Source organism: Aquarana catesbeiana, linkage group LG04 (genome assembly GCF_042186555.1).
Source record: "Aquarana catesbeiana isolate 2022-GZ linkage group LG04, ASM4218655v1, whole genome shotgun sequence".
NCBI classification, from domain to species: Eukaryota; Metazoa; Chordata; class Amphibia; order Anura; family Ranidae; genus Aquarana; species Aquarana catesbeiana.
Window position 1 is genome coordinate 283796328 of NC_133327.1, and position 15077 is coordinate 283811404.

Consider the following 15077-nt stretch of genomic DNA (forward strand, 5'->3'; position numbering starts at 1 on the left):
TGTGTGCTGGCCACCGCTTCCAGAAACCAGATATGCACCATGGGTACATACCTCCGTGCACACAGCAGTTGCGCATCTCACATACACAGCGGTCGCGCATCTAGTTGCAGGAACTCAATTTTTATGGAAATTAATAGTAAAGCAGATACAGATTTCCAGGACTGGACTAACAAATGTTTATAGTGAAAGGCAACTGGTGTTTTCTATTAAACAAGGTCTAAATGGGCCATTGACATGCATCACAGTTGAACTTAGAAATGTGTCTTTGCAAAGCTAAACTAAATTAAATCCTTGCATATCTTTGCTTGGGGATAGAGTGCAGAGGGATTAGAAGTCTTGTCAGTTTTTGGGGATGTCTGCACTCCTGATAGGGTGAAGACACCTCCCAAATTTTGCCAGTTTCTCCTTCAACTTTATTCACTTTCTGTCACAAAGCCAAACAGGAAGGTAGGGTAAAACCCTACCAATGTCTTTCTTTGGGGACACACAGGTCAATCTAAGTAGTTTACCCATTAGGTAAATTGTACTCTAGCATTTGGGAAGCTGAGAACTTACTTGAAGTAGGAATTTGCTCACAAAATACAAGTAAAGCCAGTTCCGTGTTAGAAAAAAAAACATCTATTACCTCAGGACCCTAACAAAGGAGGATTGTTGGAATTGGAGGGGTTTTATGATAGCTTTGTTTGCCAGTGTCCAATCACCTGAATGTGGGAATATATAACCTAGTCATCTATAAATATGCCTGTGTTCTGTACTGTATTATAAAAAAAGATATTTACAGTCATGTAAAGGCAATATGTGAAACTACCTAAGTCAGTGAGGCTTTATTAAGTTATCTCTCTAGTAGGGATGGGTGAACGGCTGGGCCCGAGCATAAGTTCGGGCCGAACTTTGGTTGTTCGGATGTTCTGCGGTGTTCGGGGAAAATTCGGAACACTGTTAAAGTCTATGGGACACGAACATGAAAAATTAAAAGTGTTAATTTTAAAGGGTTATATGTAAGTTATTGTCATAAAAAGTGTTTGGGGACCCAGGTCCTGCCCCAGGGGACATGGATCAATGCAAAATTTTATTTTAAAAACGGCCGTTTTTTTCGGGAGCAGTGATTTTTTTAATGCTTAAAGTGAAATATTCCATTAAATATTGTGCCTGGGGGGTGTCTATAGTATGCCTTTAAAGTGGTGCATTTTTCCAGTGTTTAGAACAGTACCACAGCAAAATGACATTTCTAAAGGAAAAATTGTCATTTAAAACTGATTGCGGCTGTAATGAATTGTCAGGTCTCGGCAATATAGATAAAACTCATTGAAAAAAAGAGCATGGGGTCCCCCCCAGTCCATTACCAGGCCCTTCAGGTCTGGTATGAATATTAAGGGGAACCCCGAACCAAAGTATTTTAAAAATTGCATGGGGGTCCCCCTAAAATTCATACCAGGTCCTTCGGGTCTGATATGGAAATTAAGGGGAACCCTGCACCAAATTTTTAAAAAATGGCGTAGGAGTCCCCCCCCCAATGGATTTTAAGGGGAACCCTGCGCCAAAAATTTTTAAAAAATGATGTAGGGGTCCCCCCAAAATCCATACAGATCCTTATCCGAGCACGCAACCTGGCAGGCCGCAGGAAAAGAGGGAAGAAGAGAGAGCGCCCCCCTCCTGAACCGTACCAGGCCACATGCCCTCAACATGGGGAGGGTGCTTTGGGGTAGCCCCCCCAAAGCACCTTGTCCCCATGTTGATGGGGACAAGGGCCTCATCCCCACAACCCTTGCCCGGTGGTTGTGGGGGTCTGTGGGAGGGGGGCTTTTTGGAATCTGGCAGCCCCCTTTAACAAGGGGACCCCCAGATCCTGGCCTCCCCCCTTTGTGAAATGGTAACAGGGTACAAGTACCCCTACCATTTCACAAAAAAAGTGTCAAAATGTTAAAAACAATAAGACACAGCTTGGGGACAAGTCCTTTATTAAAAAATTTTTAATAAATGTCCCACGATGTCCATTCACCTTCTTCTTCATGCAGTGACGGACTGAAAAATGGGAGGCTCCTGCCATGTGATGCTTCTTCGCTGATGACAGTTTTTATATAACTGAGGACGGGGCCACCCGGTGATGTGTCTGGGTGACCCCACCCCCTCTGATGCCACGGGGACTTCCCTATGGCTTCCCTGTGGCATCAGAGGGGGCGGGGTCACCCAGGTACGTCACTGGGTGGTCCCGCCCCCTCTGACACAAGGTGATTTGGGGGCTACCCAAAAGCACCCTCCCTATGTTGAGGGCATGTGGCCTGGTACAGTTCAGGAGGGGAGGCATGCTCTCTCACCCCCCTATTCTCCTGCGGCCTGCCAGGTTGCATTCTCAGATAAGGGTCTGAGGGGGACCTATACGCCATTTTTTTTTTAAATTTGGCGCAGGGTTCCCCTTAATTTCCATATCAGATCCCGAAGGGCCTGGTATGGATTTTAAGGGGACCCCCATGCAATCTTTTTTTAAATTGTGGTTCGGGGTTCCCCTTAATATTCAGCTGTGATCAGTTTTAAATGACTTTTTTTCCTTTAGAAATGTCATTTTGCTGTGGTACTGTTCTAAACACGGGAAAAATGCACCACTTTACAGGCATACTATAGACACCCCCCAGGCATGATATTTAAAGGAATATTTCATTTTTATTGTTTCACTTTAAGCATTAAAAAAATCACTGCTCCCAAAAAAAGTCCTTTTTTAAAAAAAAGTTTACATTGATACATGTCCCCTGGGGCAGGACCCGGGTCCCCAAACACTTTTCATGACAATAACTTGCATATAAGCCTTTAAGATGAGCACTTTTGTTCATGTTCATGTCCCATAGACTTTAATGGTGTTCGTGTGTTCTGCTGAATTTTTTGCCTGTTCGGTATGTTCTGGCGCAAACCGAACCAGGGGGTGTTCTGCTCATCCCTACTCCCTAGATAAGAGACTCTGTTAAGCCAAATATTGTACACACAAATGTACATTATCAACATGGTGTTTCCAGATAAAAGCAATAGTCACATATACACAGAAAAGTAATTTAAAGCAGACCTATTAATAAAACCAGCATTTCACATGATTTAATGAGAATGTGTATGCCACGATGTCCAAATTATTGTACATCATTATTCCCTTGAGGTAAAAAAAGTACCTCTGCTCTTCCATTAAACTGTATTAATGCTGAAAAACACCACTACATTCATCGTTGTTGTTTTTTTCATTGTATTCCCCTTTCGTTTCAATGTCTTCAACCTGGTGACCCTGCCAGTAGCTCAACTTCCTGTCATAGGATGACAATGCATTCCAAGCATCTTTCGAAGAAGAAGTTTTCTGCTTCTATTGCTCACAGTGGGGGCTACCAATGTACAACTTCATTACTGTTTACCCCCATTGAAAAAGCTATTCCCATTGTAGGTTTTGGCCGCAGGATTTTTTTTTTTTACTGAGGCAGCAATGTTATTAACAAGAGAAGTGTACCCAAGACTATGGTATGGGTGCACAAAGATGCCAGAGAGAGTGTGGGTAAGCAAGATAAATTCATATGGCATACAGTGTTCAGAGAGAGAAAATAAACATTTTCTAAATAGTATTAAAAAACATCCACCTCACAGGGAGTTAAAAGGGTTTCAATTTACATATCTTAGTTGAAAAAACACTGCTCCTGAACTCCCTCATGCAACTTAAAACCTAGGCAAGGATCTAATTGTCTCTGATTACCAGGGCCATTGTCTGTGTTTCACATCATTACAGACAACAAGTAAGTTGGTGAGATAAGAGGATCATCAATGCACAACCTTAGTGCAGAACCAATAACAAGAATTAAGAGCTTGCATATACTGTATAATGACCAAATATGTCTATCCTTATACACATAACACACATAGGGTAGGATTGTTTATATTAAAGCCAAACTCCGGGCAGACTTAAAAAACACCAGTTTCAGCAGGTCTGTGTTTATTAAAAAATCTTTAGGTGTATTTTTAACAGAAATTAGTGCAAGTGTCTGAATTGTACTTATTATTAGCCTCTTGCAATCCACTGTCCAGCAGAGCCTAGATAGGAAGAGAGAGAAGCTGCGCAAAGACCAATTATATTACAGTGCTCCTGTGCTGGCAAGGAGCATGTTGATATGAGAAAAGAGCAGTGTGACAGAAAGACAATCTTATCAGTCCATTGCTTTTCCATGACTGTCCAATCACAGGAACAAGACTCATTTTGAATTATCTGCAGTACTGATCAGTCAGATCTTCAGGCTGGCAGTGTTCTCATATACTGTATGTTTTTAAACTTTGTTTAGCTGTTTGCCTGAAGTTAAGCTTTAAACTGATTTCCTTCATTTACAGTATGTAAATAAAAAATAAGCAAGCCAGAGAACACATTTTTAACAACAAAAAAGTGCAATAGGTATTATTTATCTAAAATAATCTAATGAACAAATCCAACTTACCTTCATAGACAGCCCTGAATCCCTGTGCACTGACAGCAAAATCTGTTGTAAACCAGAGTGTGAGAATAGAACCTGTGCTTACTATTGAAGATGGAAGCTGAAATCCTGATAACCTGAAAAAAAATAGAAACACATACAATTATTACACACTGTGTAATAGTTTTCTTCAACTTTCTGTTTTACCTAAAGCAGTAGTAAACTCCGACACTAAGCTGAATTTTTTAGAAGGAGTTATAGTAAATCACTATAAAAAATTGTGCCGCAAATCCAAGCCCCATCGCATGTTTCTTACTTTTATTTTGTGTGTTTATGCCTATGCTCATTTCCGGGTGCAGGCGTCGCCATCATAACTATTGTCTTGCGCTCTTGACTTCCACCCTTTCCTCTTTCCCCAGTTTATAAACTCACGCATTCACAGTAAATATTTAGCCAAGCCTTGTTTTCGTTGTGGGATTAACATGGCAACCGTGTCCCTGCGAATCAGAGCTGACCTGCCTATGCTTATCTGTGTGAATGGGCACTATGTCTCATGGGATCTCAGAGCTGCCGATAGAAAAAGGAAGTTACATAGCCCCGACATATTAATGCAGGACTTACGGCACAAAGAGCATGCTGGAAAAATAGGACAAAATGCGCATGCGCCAATGATGTCATTGAAAAGAAAAGAACAGATTACATGAAAACTAACAAGATAGGAAGAGCAATCAGAGCAATCAGTTAACTGCATAATAATGCTTTAGATGGTGAAAAATTGACAGGTTAGGTTTACTACCACTTTAAAAATTCAGGCAAGGATAAAACTATAGCATAACTGTATCTAAAGCAATCATTGTAGTAAGGACAAGGATAGATACCTATTTTTTCACATACAGGTACAGTGCTTATGATATATTTCATACGATATACTGTATATAGGTTTTCATTGTTTTTACAATTTGCATTCTGTCCATTTGTTTGATTTTCAGTTTTAGAAAACAACAAATAGCATTGTCTAACCTTCATTTTCTATTTATCAGCATTGGTACATTACTGCAAAAAAGAAAAAAAAAGTTTTGTTTTTTTTTTGTTTTTATTTTTACACTTCTCACATGCAAATATCAGCATTTTTTTAGTTTGAAAATTACTTAAAACCCCCAAACAGTATATATATTTTTAGTGGAGGCCCTAGAGAATAAAATAGTGGGTGTTGCAATTATTATGTCACACTATATTTGCGCAGCTTTTCAAATGCATATTTTTTTGAGAAATTACATTTTAATTCACACAAACATTATAATGCCCAATTTTTTGGTAAAACATGATGTTACGCTGAGTAAATAGTACTGAACATGTCAAATTGCCTACACCTGTGGAATGGAGAGTAACTATGGTACTTAAAAATCTCCATAGGTGACGCTCTTAAGCCAGCTTACCATTTTAGAGTTACACAGGTGGTCTGGTGCTAGAATTATTACTCTCGCTCTCAAGTTCACGGTGATAACTCAGATGTGTGGTGCGATCTACTATTGATGGAGGGGGTCTATTGTTGCTGGCTGCTGGATAGTCTATTGATGCTGGCTGCTGGGAGATCTGTTGTTGCTGCAGGGTGGTATTTTGTTGTGGGGGTCCAGTGTTGCTAGGGGGGTCTATTGTTTCTGAGTGAATCTATTGTTGCTGGGGGGGTCTATTGCTGCTGGCTCTGAGGAATCTATTTTACTAAATTTTTTGCTATCATTAACAAATTTCATACAAATTACTTAGCACCACAAAGTTATACTTGGCTTTGTACTCTCTAAAAGGGGCAGTACTGAGAGGTGGGTAGGGGATGAAACCAAGCAATAGTGCTCAGAGGTGGGTAGGGGGCGGAGATAAGAAGTGACTCAGAAGGGTGCAGTTCCTGCACCTATTCTCTAAAAAAAAAGCAAAGCCCTGATTAAAAGTCAGCAGCTATAAAAAGTGTAGCTGCTGTCTTTTAATAAACAGGGTACCCAGCTGTGACAGTTTGCGGCTTCACAGCTGGGTGCCCACTGTGCATGTGCAAGTGGTGCTGTGGTCTGTGACTGGTCTTCTAGGACCTGTCATATGTCCCAGAAGACTTTGGGAAAGAGAACTTCTGCTTCCGATTACCTAGGTGACCAGAACAGAAGTGGGAGCAGATACATGTCAAATTTGGGTACCTGCTCTCCCCCTCCTCCCCAAAAGCCGTGTTTCACAAACAGGAGCCAGGGAGGAGGCCTTAAAGCGGAAATTCCACTTTTGGATGGAACTCCGCTTTAATGTGAAGTTAATTTTCACAGATCCTTATTAATCACAACAAAGGCTCTGAAGTCAGGTTTCAGTTTAGAAACATAAGATGGCTGGCAAGGCTTGTCTCCCCATTAAAAAAAACTAAGATTTCATTTTTTTAAATATATTTCTTTGGTGTGAACAGTTATGAGCTGAACAACCAGGGTTCATATTTGGAATAGGTTTATAAACTTATATTTTCAGTGCCAAATTTAAACACCCTTGAATTCAAGGGGAGGCAAATGTTAAAAAAAAACTGCAATGGCCATTTCCTAGGCCTATACACAAGGGGTTGTTAAACAAATGGCATGGGGGGTCTGGGCGTTTCCCTGGGGGAACATGTACCAAAACAAAAACTTTTTTTAAACTCTGTTGGCCAGGAGCAGTAATTTTACAACCAGGAGGCCTGAGCAGGAATTTACCACATTTAGAAGTAGTAGTGATAAATAAATGTTTTACTTCCAACTGTAGCCAGAGGTTCAACTTGTCTGAACACTAAGTTAAGTTGGCCTTTTGCCAAACCTCCAAACAGCCAAAATTCAGCCTGAACCAGGACAGAACCAGTATCATCTCGTTGTGAACATTGATATGTAAATACTTCAGTGTGCATGGTCTGGGCACAGGTTCACCTTAAATTAAAGCATAAGTGGGAAGTTGCATGCACATAATTATTCACTTTAGCACATAATAATATTTAAAAAGTGGGGACTATGTGTTTGGTTCAGTACCTGGTGTCTAATATGTTGTGGGCCCTACAACAGTGCAAACTCTCTACTAGATCCTTCTCTTGAATTTTTCACAATATAAAAGAAAAAAAAAAAACAGGGAGAATGGGAATCCCTTATAATGGCCATAGCAAATGCACATACTCAGAATCTAACTAAAATTGACCCCCTGAGATATACAGTTGGGGAAATGTGTTTAACCACTTGACCACTGGGCACTTAAACCCCCTTCCTAACCAGACCAATTTTCAGCTTTCGGTGCTCTCACACTTTGAATGACAATTACTCAGTCATGCAACACTGTACCCATTTGAAATGTTTGTCCTTTTTTTCACACAAATAGAGCTTTCTTTTGGTGGTATTTAATCACCGCTGGGTTTTTTATTTTTTGCGGTATAAATCAAAAAAGACTGAAAATTTGGTAAAAAAAAATTCTTTCTTTCTGTTAAAATTAATTGGCGAGTATTGGTGAGTATTGGTGAGTATTGGCGAGTATTGGCAGAGTATTGGCAGAGTATTGCAGAGTATTGCCATAGTATTGCAGAGTATTGCCATAGTATTGCAGAGTATTGCAGAGTATTGCATAGTATTGCCATAGTATTGCAGAGTATTGCTATAGTATTGCAGAGTATTGCAGAGTATTGCCATAGTATTGCAGAGTATTGCCATAGTATTGCAAAGTATTGCAGAGTATTGCCATAGTATTGCCATACTATTGCAGAGAATTGCAGAGTATTGCAGAGTATTGCCATAGTATTGCCATAGTATTGCAGAGTATTGCAGAGTATTACCATAGTATTGCAGAGTATTGCCATAGTATTGCAGAGTATTGCAGAGTATTGCCATAGTATTGCAGAGTATTGCAGAGTATTACCATAGTATTGCAGAGTATTGCCACAGTATGGCAGAGTATTGCCATAGTATTGCAGAGTATTGCAGAGTAGTGCATAGTATTGCCATAGTATTGCAGAGTATTGCTATAGTATTGCAGAGTATTGCAGAATATTGCAGAGTATTGCCATAGTATTGAAGAGTATTGCCATAGTTTTGCAGAGTATTGCCATAGTATTGCAAAGTATTGCAGAGTATTGCCATAGTATTGCCATACTATTGCAGAGAATTGCAGAGTATTGCAGAGTATTGCCATAGTATTGCCATAGTATTGCAGAGTATTGCACAGTATTACCATAGTATTGCAGAGTATTGCCATAGTATTGCAGAGTATTGCAGAGTATTGCCATAGTATTGCAGAGTATTGCCAGTTTTGCAGAGTATTGCCATAGTATTGCAGAGTATTGCCATAGTATTGCCATACTATTGCAGAGTATTGCAGAGTATTGCCATAGTATTGCCATAGTATTGCAGAGTATTGCAGAGTATTGCCATAGTATTGCCATAGTATTGCAGAGTATTGTCATAGTATTGCGGAGTATTGCCATAGTTTGGGCACTGAGCAGCGCTGTGGGCTGGATCTGTAGTGCCCACAGCGCTGCAAACTATCTCTCCCTCACTTCTCTCACACTGTACCGATCGGTACAGATTAGGGGAGGGAGGAACTGGCATCATGACATGACGCCGGTTTGTTTACAAGTGATGCTCTGTCATTTGATGGAGCGATCATGTGGTAAATGGCTGCTATCAGTGGCAATTTTCCATGATCACGGTTGTTCCCGGGTGCGCGCCCCAGGGGGCGTGCGGGAAAGCAATTCTGTGAGGATATCCATGGACGCCCACCCAGAATAAGCTGACCACGCTGTAGCCGTCTTTCGGCTATGGCCCGATCAGCATGTGGTTAAAGTAGTTGACAAGACAATTGCAAGATTTTTATATGTGTTTTAACAGGTGATAATCATTTCAGAATTAATTTAACAAATTTTTAACTGCAGAGTTCTAGGAATACATGTTAATCCTGCCATGTTCAGGCACTAAGGCTACTTTCACACTGTGGCGGGGGGTGTTAGTGGTGTAGTCCCTGCTAGCAGTGCTTTCCGGCCGATAGCGGGGCGCCTTTAACCCCCACTAGCAGCCAAATAAAGGGTTAAAAGCGCCGCTGCCGAAGCACATTGCAGGCACTTTGGCAGTGGTGCCCAATGATTTCAATGGCGGGGGCGGTGTATACACTGCTCCCGCACCACCTGAAAGATGCTGCTTGCAGGACTTTTTCTAATGTCCTGCAAGTGCACTGCCCAGTGTGAAAGCACTCGGGCTCTCACATTGGGGCTGCAGGGGAATTGTTTTTCAGGTGCTTTACAGGCGCTATTTTTAGCCCAAAAGTGCCTGAAAAACACCCCAGTGTGAAAGGGATCTTACTGTTCTAAAGTGACAATAGGTGTGCTCCTGTGTTGCCACTCCTGAAAACAAAATAAAGTTGGGCTGAGCACTTCTCAATCATTCATAGGCATCTTTGAATTCTCTGAATGAATGCAAAGTTTCCTTTTATTGCCTGAGTCGTAGATTGTGATGGCACCCGCCCACTTCTCCACCTCATTCTGAGAATACAAAGCTGCATATAAATGGCTGAGCAGCACTCGTCTGACTGAATTATATTCTGGGGGTGGGAAAGGAATTTCCCATCTCAATATCAGAACACAGCACTGTATACTGCAGGCAGCGAGCACTAAATGGCGGACCTTGGTCAGGATCTGGACCGAGCGACAGTCCTGTCCAGACTGTGGCCATGCCACTTAGCAGCTGGGTGTTTTCTACCGGGTCTGTTGTTTGGCCACCTCTGTTATCCTCCCAGAAGGGTAGGGGTCAGGAGGATTCTTTTCAAATTAGCAAGTTGGGCACATACCACCCTCAGTCCAGATCTGCACCTCCTTCTTCCCATTGCCCTACTATGAGGATGACAGTGACAGCTGGGTGGGAGACCCAGGAGTGGACACCTGATGCTTACATTAAATGGTGCACTGTGATATAAAGAAGCACTGTTCTGAGGAACACTGTGATGTCAGAGGCACTGTTATATAAGGGGGCACTGTTATGTGAGGACACTGTGATGTGAGAGGCATTGTGGTATAAAAGGACACTGTTATGTGAGAGCATTGTGATCTGAGGGGCACTGCGATGTAAAGAGACACTGTGATGTAAAGAGGCATTGTGATGTGAGGGGCACTGTGGTGTTAAGGGTATTGTGATGTGAAGGGGAGTGGGACTGTGATGTGAAGGGGGTCTGTGATGTAAAGGGGGACTGTGGGCACATATGTAAAGGGGGGGACTGTGATGTTAAGGGGGATTGTAATGTGAATGGGGGACTGTGATATAAAGGGGGCTATGACGTTTGACGTGTGACTGTGACATGTTATAGTACAAACATCTGTTTTGGACTCCTGCCAGAAAAATTTTACTGATCGGACCTCCATACATTTTAACTCAAGACCCCTGATATACTGTAAATACTGTAACCAAGGCTACATACAGTTTAAACAGAGAACTCTTCACACATACCTGTTAGTTAAGGTGACAGTAAAGGCAGAGATCAGTTTTAAAAAACAGGACACACATTTGAATATACACTGCAAGTGTTATACTCACTGAATGCTCATTATCATCCATACAGAGAGTATACCAATCACGGATACTGTACTGTGAAAATACAGCAAGCAATTTAGGTGATAAAAAAAATACTAGGAAAAAAGGGGAAAGAATGGAGGATATAAAACTCTCTTCAACCATAAAAATTTACCTAATAGCATTTTTTTAGACTGACACTTTATTGAAAATGCTGAAACATTACTCTAATTATGCTGTATGTAAGCAAAAGTTATGTTTTTCCTTGATCATTTAAAGTAACCAAATCTTCACCTCATTCACTAAAGTAGAATAATATTTTGTACTATTTTAGCAACCCCAATATATTGAAAATATAAATCTACATATATATAATCTAAGCATTAGCGGCATTATAGACCTTATCATAACAGTGATTAAAAGTATGTTGGTGATAATGCATGCACGCATTTATAATTAACTTAGTGAATACATTAAAACTCAGAGTTTCTATTTTATCATAAAATGTATGGCATTTATTTTTCTGTCTCTAAATATGTTCATTCATTGTATGGATTACCCCACTACCTTATTTAATTAGCTACCCTATTGTACAAAATGGAAATTTGACAGCACTAGAATACAGCACACATTGTGGGCAAAGAAAATTTAACATTGATCAGTAATGTGAGCTGTCCATGATGCTGAAATCTTGAACATACTAAACTGCATGATTACCTAAAAAAGCATAAAAAGCTGATGTTCTGACTTGCTGTTAAAGTGTTGTTCCATCATGTAAAATAAGGTGGCAGCACAAAGCCTTTTATAAAACATGGATGATGATTGTCCGAAATTGCATTTTTTCATTATGTATACCTCCCAGGTTTGAAATATATTACACATTATAAGTTTATAGAATTTGCAGTTGCCGGAGGACAATTAGGTAAAAAAAAAATGTACATATGGTAATTGCTGGCAGTAGTACACTCAGCTGGCTAACTAGAACTGTAAAAATCATTAAGAATTTTGTTAGCTTTCCCTCCGGTGCAGCAAAATCAATGCACTTAATATTACCTATTATGCACTAATGTACAAGGAAACAATTAATAATTAGAACCCTGGATATTAATGTTCTAACAGGGATATGAATAGTGATGTTCATATTTTATAGTTATCTTGTTATTTGTTAAAAAGAAGTTCACATTGTTTAATTTTATCCTACCAGTCTTATTTTACCTTTTATTGAAATAGTTTACACAGTTTTGCTTAGTCTGATTCTGAAATCCTACTTCATGGTTTCAAATTTGCCATCCACTCTACTGTATTTTGTTTTTAAAATAGAAAAAAAGAAAGCATGTTTCCTATCTCCTCTGAAGGCTATACATCAGTTGACTTCAAAAAACACAGGGTCTTATCCTCAGAGACATATTCAACTAGTCAGCAGGCATTATTATTATTATTTATAATAAAGCCTTTATTTGAAACCTAGTGTATGTGTTTTTTAACCCTTTTGTTTTGGCACTTACATAACTATCAAAGGACCTAATTTATAAAAATGTTATGGTCTAAGCCAACTTTCTTTATTATGTAAACAATTCAATTACATACTGTAGAAACCTTTATATGAAACCACCCAGGCATAATAGTTTTATAAAGTTTGAATGTTGTCTCAGCTTGAGTGTTGTTTAAAGAAGGGGGACATCCTGTCTTTTTGACAAACCAAGTGTCAAATAGCTTGGTGAGAACCTGGCAGAAATGGGTCTAAGCTTGTTTCACCAGATTCAGTTTGCTCATCTCTAGAAACAAGAACTTTTGTTTTCTTCAATGTTTCTTCAAAACTTCACACATTCTGTGACTTAGCTAATATTTGCATCATATTATTTTCAGTCTTACATATCATTAAGAAAAATATTATAGAATGTACACAATAATAAATAAAGAATTGTAGGCACTAACGTTCTGTAGTTCATTAACTTATCACTGAAATATTTAAAGGTACAAATATCAAAAAAGAACTATAACAAAGATTCTAAATTTAGCCCAGTGGAAACAATTACCCTTTTTCAAACTGTCTGGAATGGTACTGAAACGAAAATCTACCACCCTTTTGATTGAATATTTGAAATACATGGCAAAATAGATAAATTAATAATTTAGTCACTTATTTAGCTTTCAGATGGAAAGGATTGCTCATTTTTGCCTTAGTGATTTGGGTTGGTTTTCAAAGCATGTTTATTTAATATTGTAAAACAAGATAAACTGTACAATACTGTACAACATTTTTTTATTGTCCCAAGTAAATGGTGTATCCAGTTGTTCATGTGGTTTTTCAGCTCTTTAGCACCACCCTTTGGGCTCCTTCTGCTAATTTCATGTTAGAAGAAGTTTGGTAAGTGTTAATTTGCACTTTTCATTTTGTGCTTTTCATTTAGAGCTTTTCAGTTTGTTCCTGAATGGCCATTCATCAACCAGACATGTTGCGGAATCGGAGGAGATAATGTGTTATTTATTATTGGCCTTGGAGTTATTGCTTTGACCCAAGTCCAGTCCAGGAACAGGAGGAGGAGGAGCTCTTGGACCAAAAATTGGTTGCTTTATTAATCGTGACCAATTATGTCATATGCCTTTGTTGCGGGAGCTCCAGGAGAATAATCCAGATGATTTTCGGAATTATCTCCGGATGACAGACCCCTGCTTTCACCAACTCTTGGCATTGTTGACCCCTATATTAAAAAGCAGGGCACATGCAGGAGGCTTTTATTTTATTTTTTGGTTGAATAATAATGATTTGATTTGTTATATTTTCTATATTTTTGGATTAAATACTATTTTTGGGTTAAATCCTATTGGCAGATATCAGGTCTAATTTTATTTGTTTTCTTTTTTTAATGCACAATAAAAAAATTGTGGAGAATAATACTTGGCTATGTGTTTTACTTCAAATAACAGTTTGGGAGTATGCAGTTACAGTACATTTAAAAAAATACAACGTAAAATTGACAAGGGACACCAACATAGTTGTATCTTTGATCTTAAAAACTATGGGATAATGGTGTTGTGGTAATTCCCCCCCCCCCAAAAAAAGCATAATAATATTATTCTTGATATCACTAGAAAAAAAAACCTTTGAAAATTTGTTTGCAATAACTCCATCAGTATCACCAGAAAAGCAGCTTCATTATTAGCCCATTAAAGAAGAAGAGAATGTGTGCTGCATTTCGAGATTTCATAATTTGCCACGTCACGAATGTTAATTCTGCATTACGAATGCTAGTTTACAAGACCGACCGCTTCTGGCTCGTCCTTGCTTCCGAGCATACGTGTTTGTACTTTGGACTTTTGTCCGACGGACTTGTGTACACGTGCTTGGAATTTGTCCGCAGAAAATTTAAAAACCTGCCATCCAACATTTGTCTGTGGAAAATCCGACAACAATTGTCCAATAGAGCGTACAAATTTTGTATGTAAATTTTCCGCCAACAGCCTGTCATCACACATTTCTCATCTGAATCTCTGATCGTGTGTACATGGTTTAAGAGAAGTATTCCCTTAGTCAGGATAAGTTAATGTTATTTCTAATAAAGACTTTTTTTAACCTAGTGTCTTTCTTGCATTTCAGGAGTGTTTTATTAAAGGGTTATGGGACTGTTTTTGCGTGTTTGTACAATTTTACCAAAGATCACACAGTTTGTATGAAAATTGTTTATTTGATTTACATAACATTTAGGAACAGAAAAAAGGAAAAGCATAGGAAAGCAAGAATTATCATCATGGCTGAAGAAATGGGAAGATAAAAGGATCTCTCTTCTGACCCCAGAAAGTCTCACACATCAAGCAATGGTGAAATAAATCTATCCCTGTATCGAAATCTAGCAGACCGATGGGAAAACCAAAAGAATGAATCATGAATGTCAAGGGGGCTTGCATTTCTATTTACCCAGGGAATTGGTCAAATTAGCTTTAAGGTACCACACTATGTAATGGAAAGATTGCATCAAAGACATAATTTCCATAGGAGAAAAAATAAGTTCAATGCCATCTGGTAAAGAATCTATTTATGGGGAATAATTCAGTGTCAAGCTTCTCCCGGTAAAGAAGTTGTATAAGGTCCTTCTTAACTGTGATGATCATTGGTGAAGAAGAGGATGTC

General features: G+C 39.2%; 1 protein-coding gene across 1 annotated transcript in view; it reads right to left on the bottom strand.

Moving 5' to 3' along the window:
* CSMD1 (CUB and Sushi multiple domains 1) overlaps positions 1-15077 on the bottom strand; it is a 3274537-nt gene that overhangs the window by 2468864 nt on the left and 790596 nt on the right. Inside the window, exon 3 of the mRNA XM_073626646.1 lies at positions 4449-4561. Within this exon, the coding sequence (XP_073482747.1) occupies positions 4449-4561 (113 nt within the window). The remainder of the gene's footprint in view (positions 1-4448; positions 4562-15077) is intronic.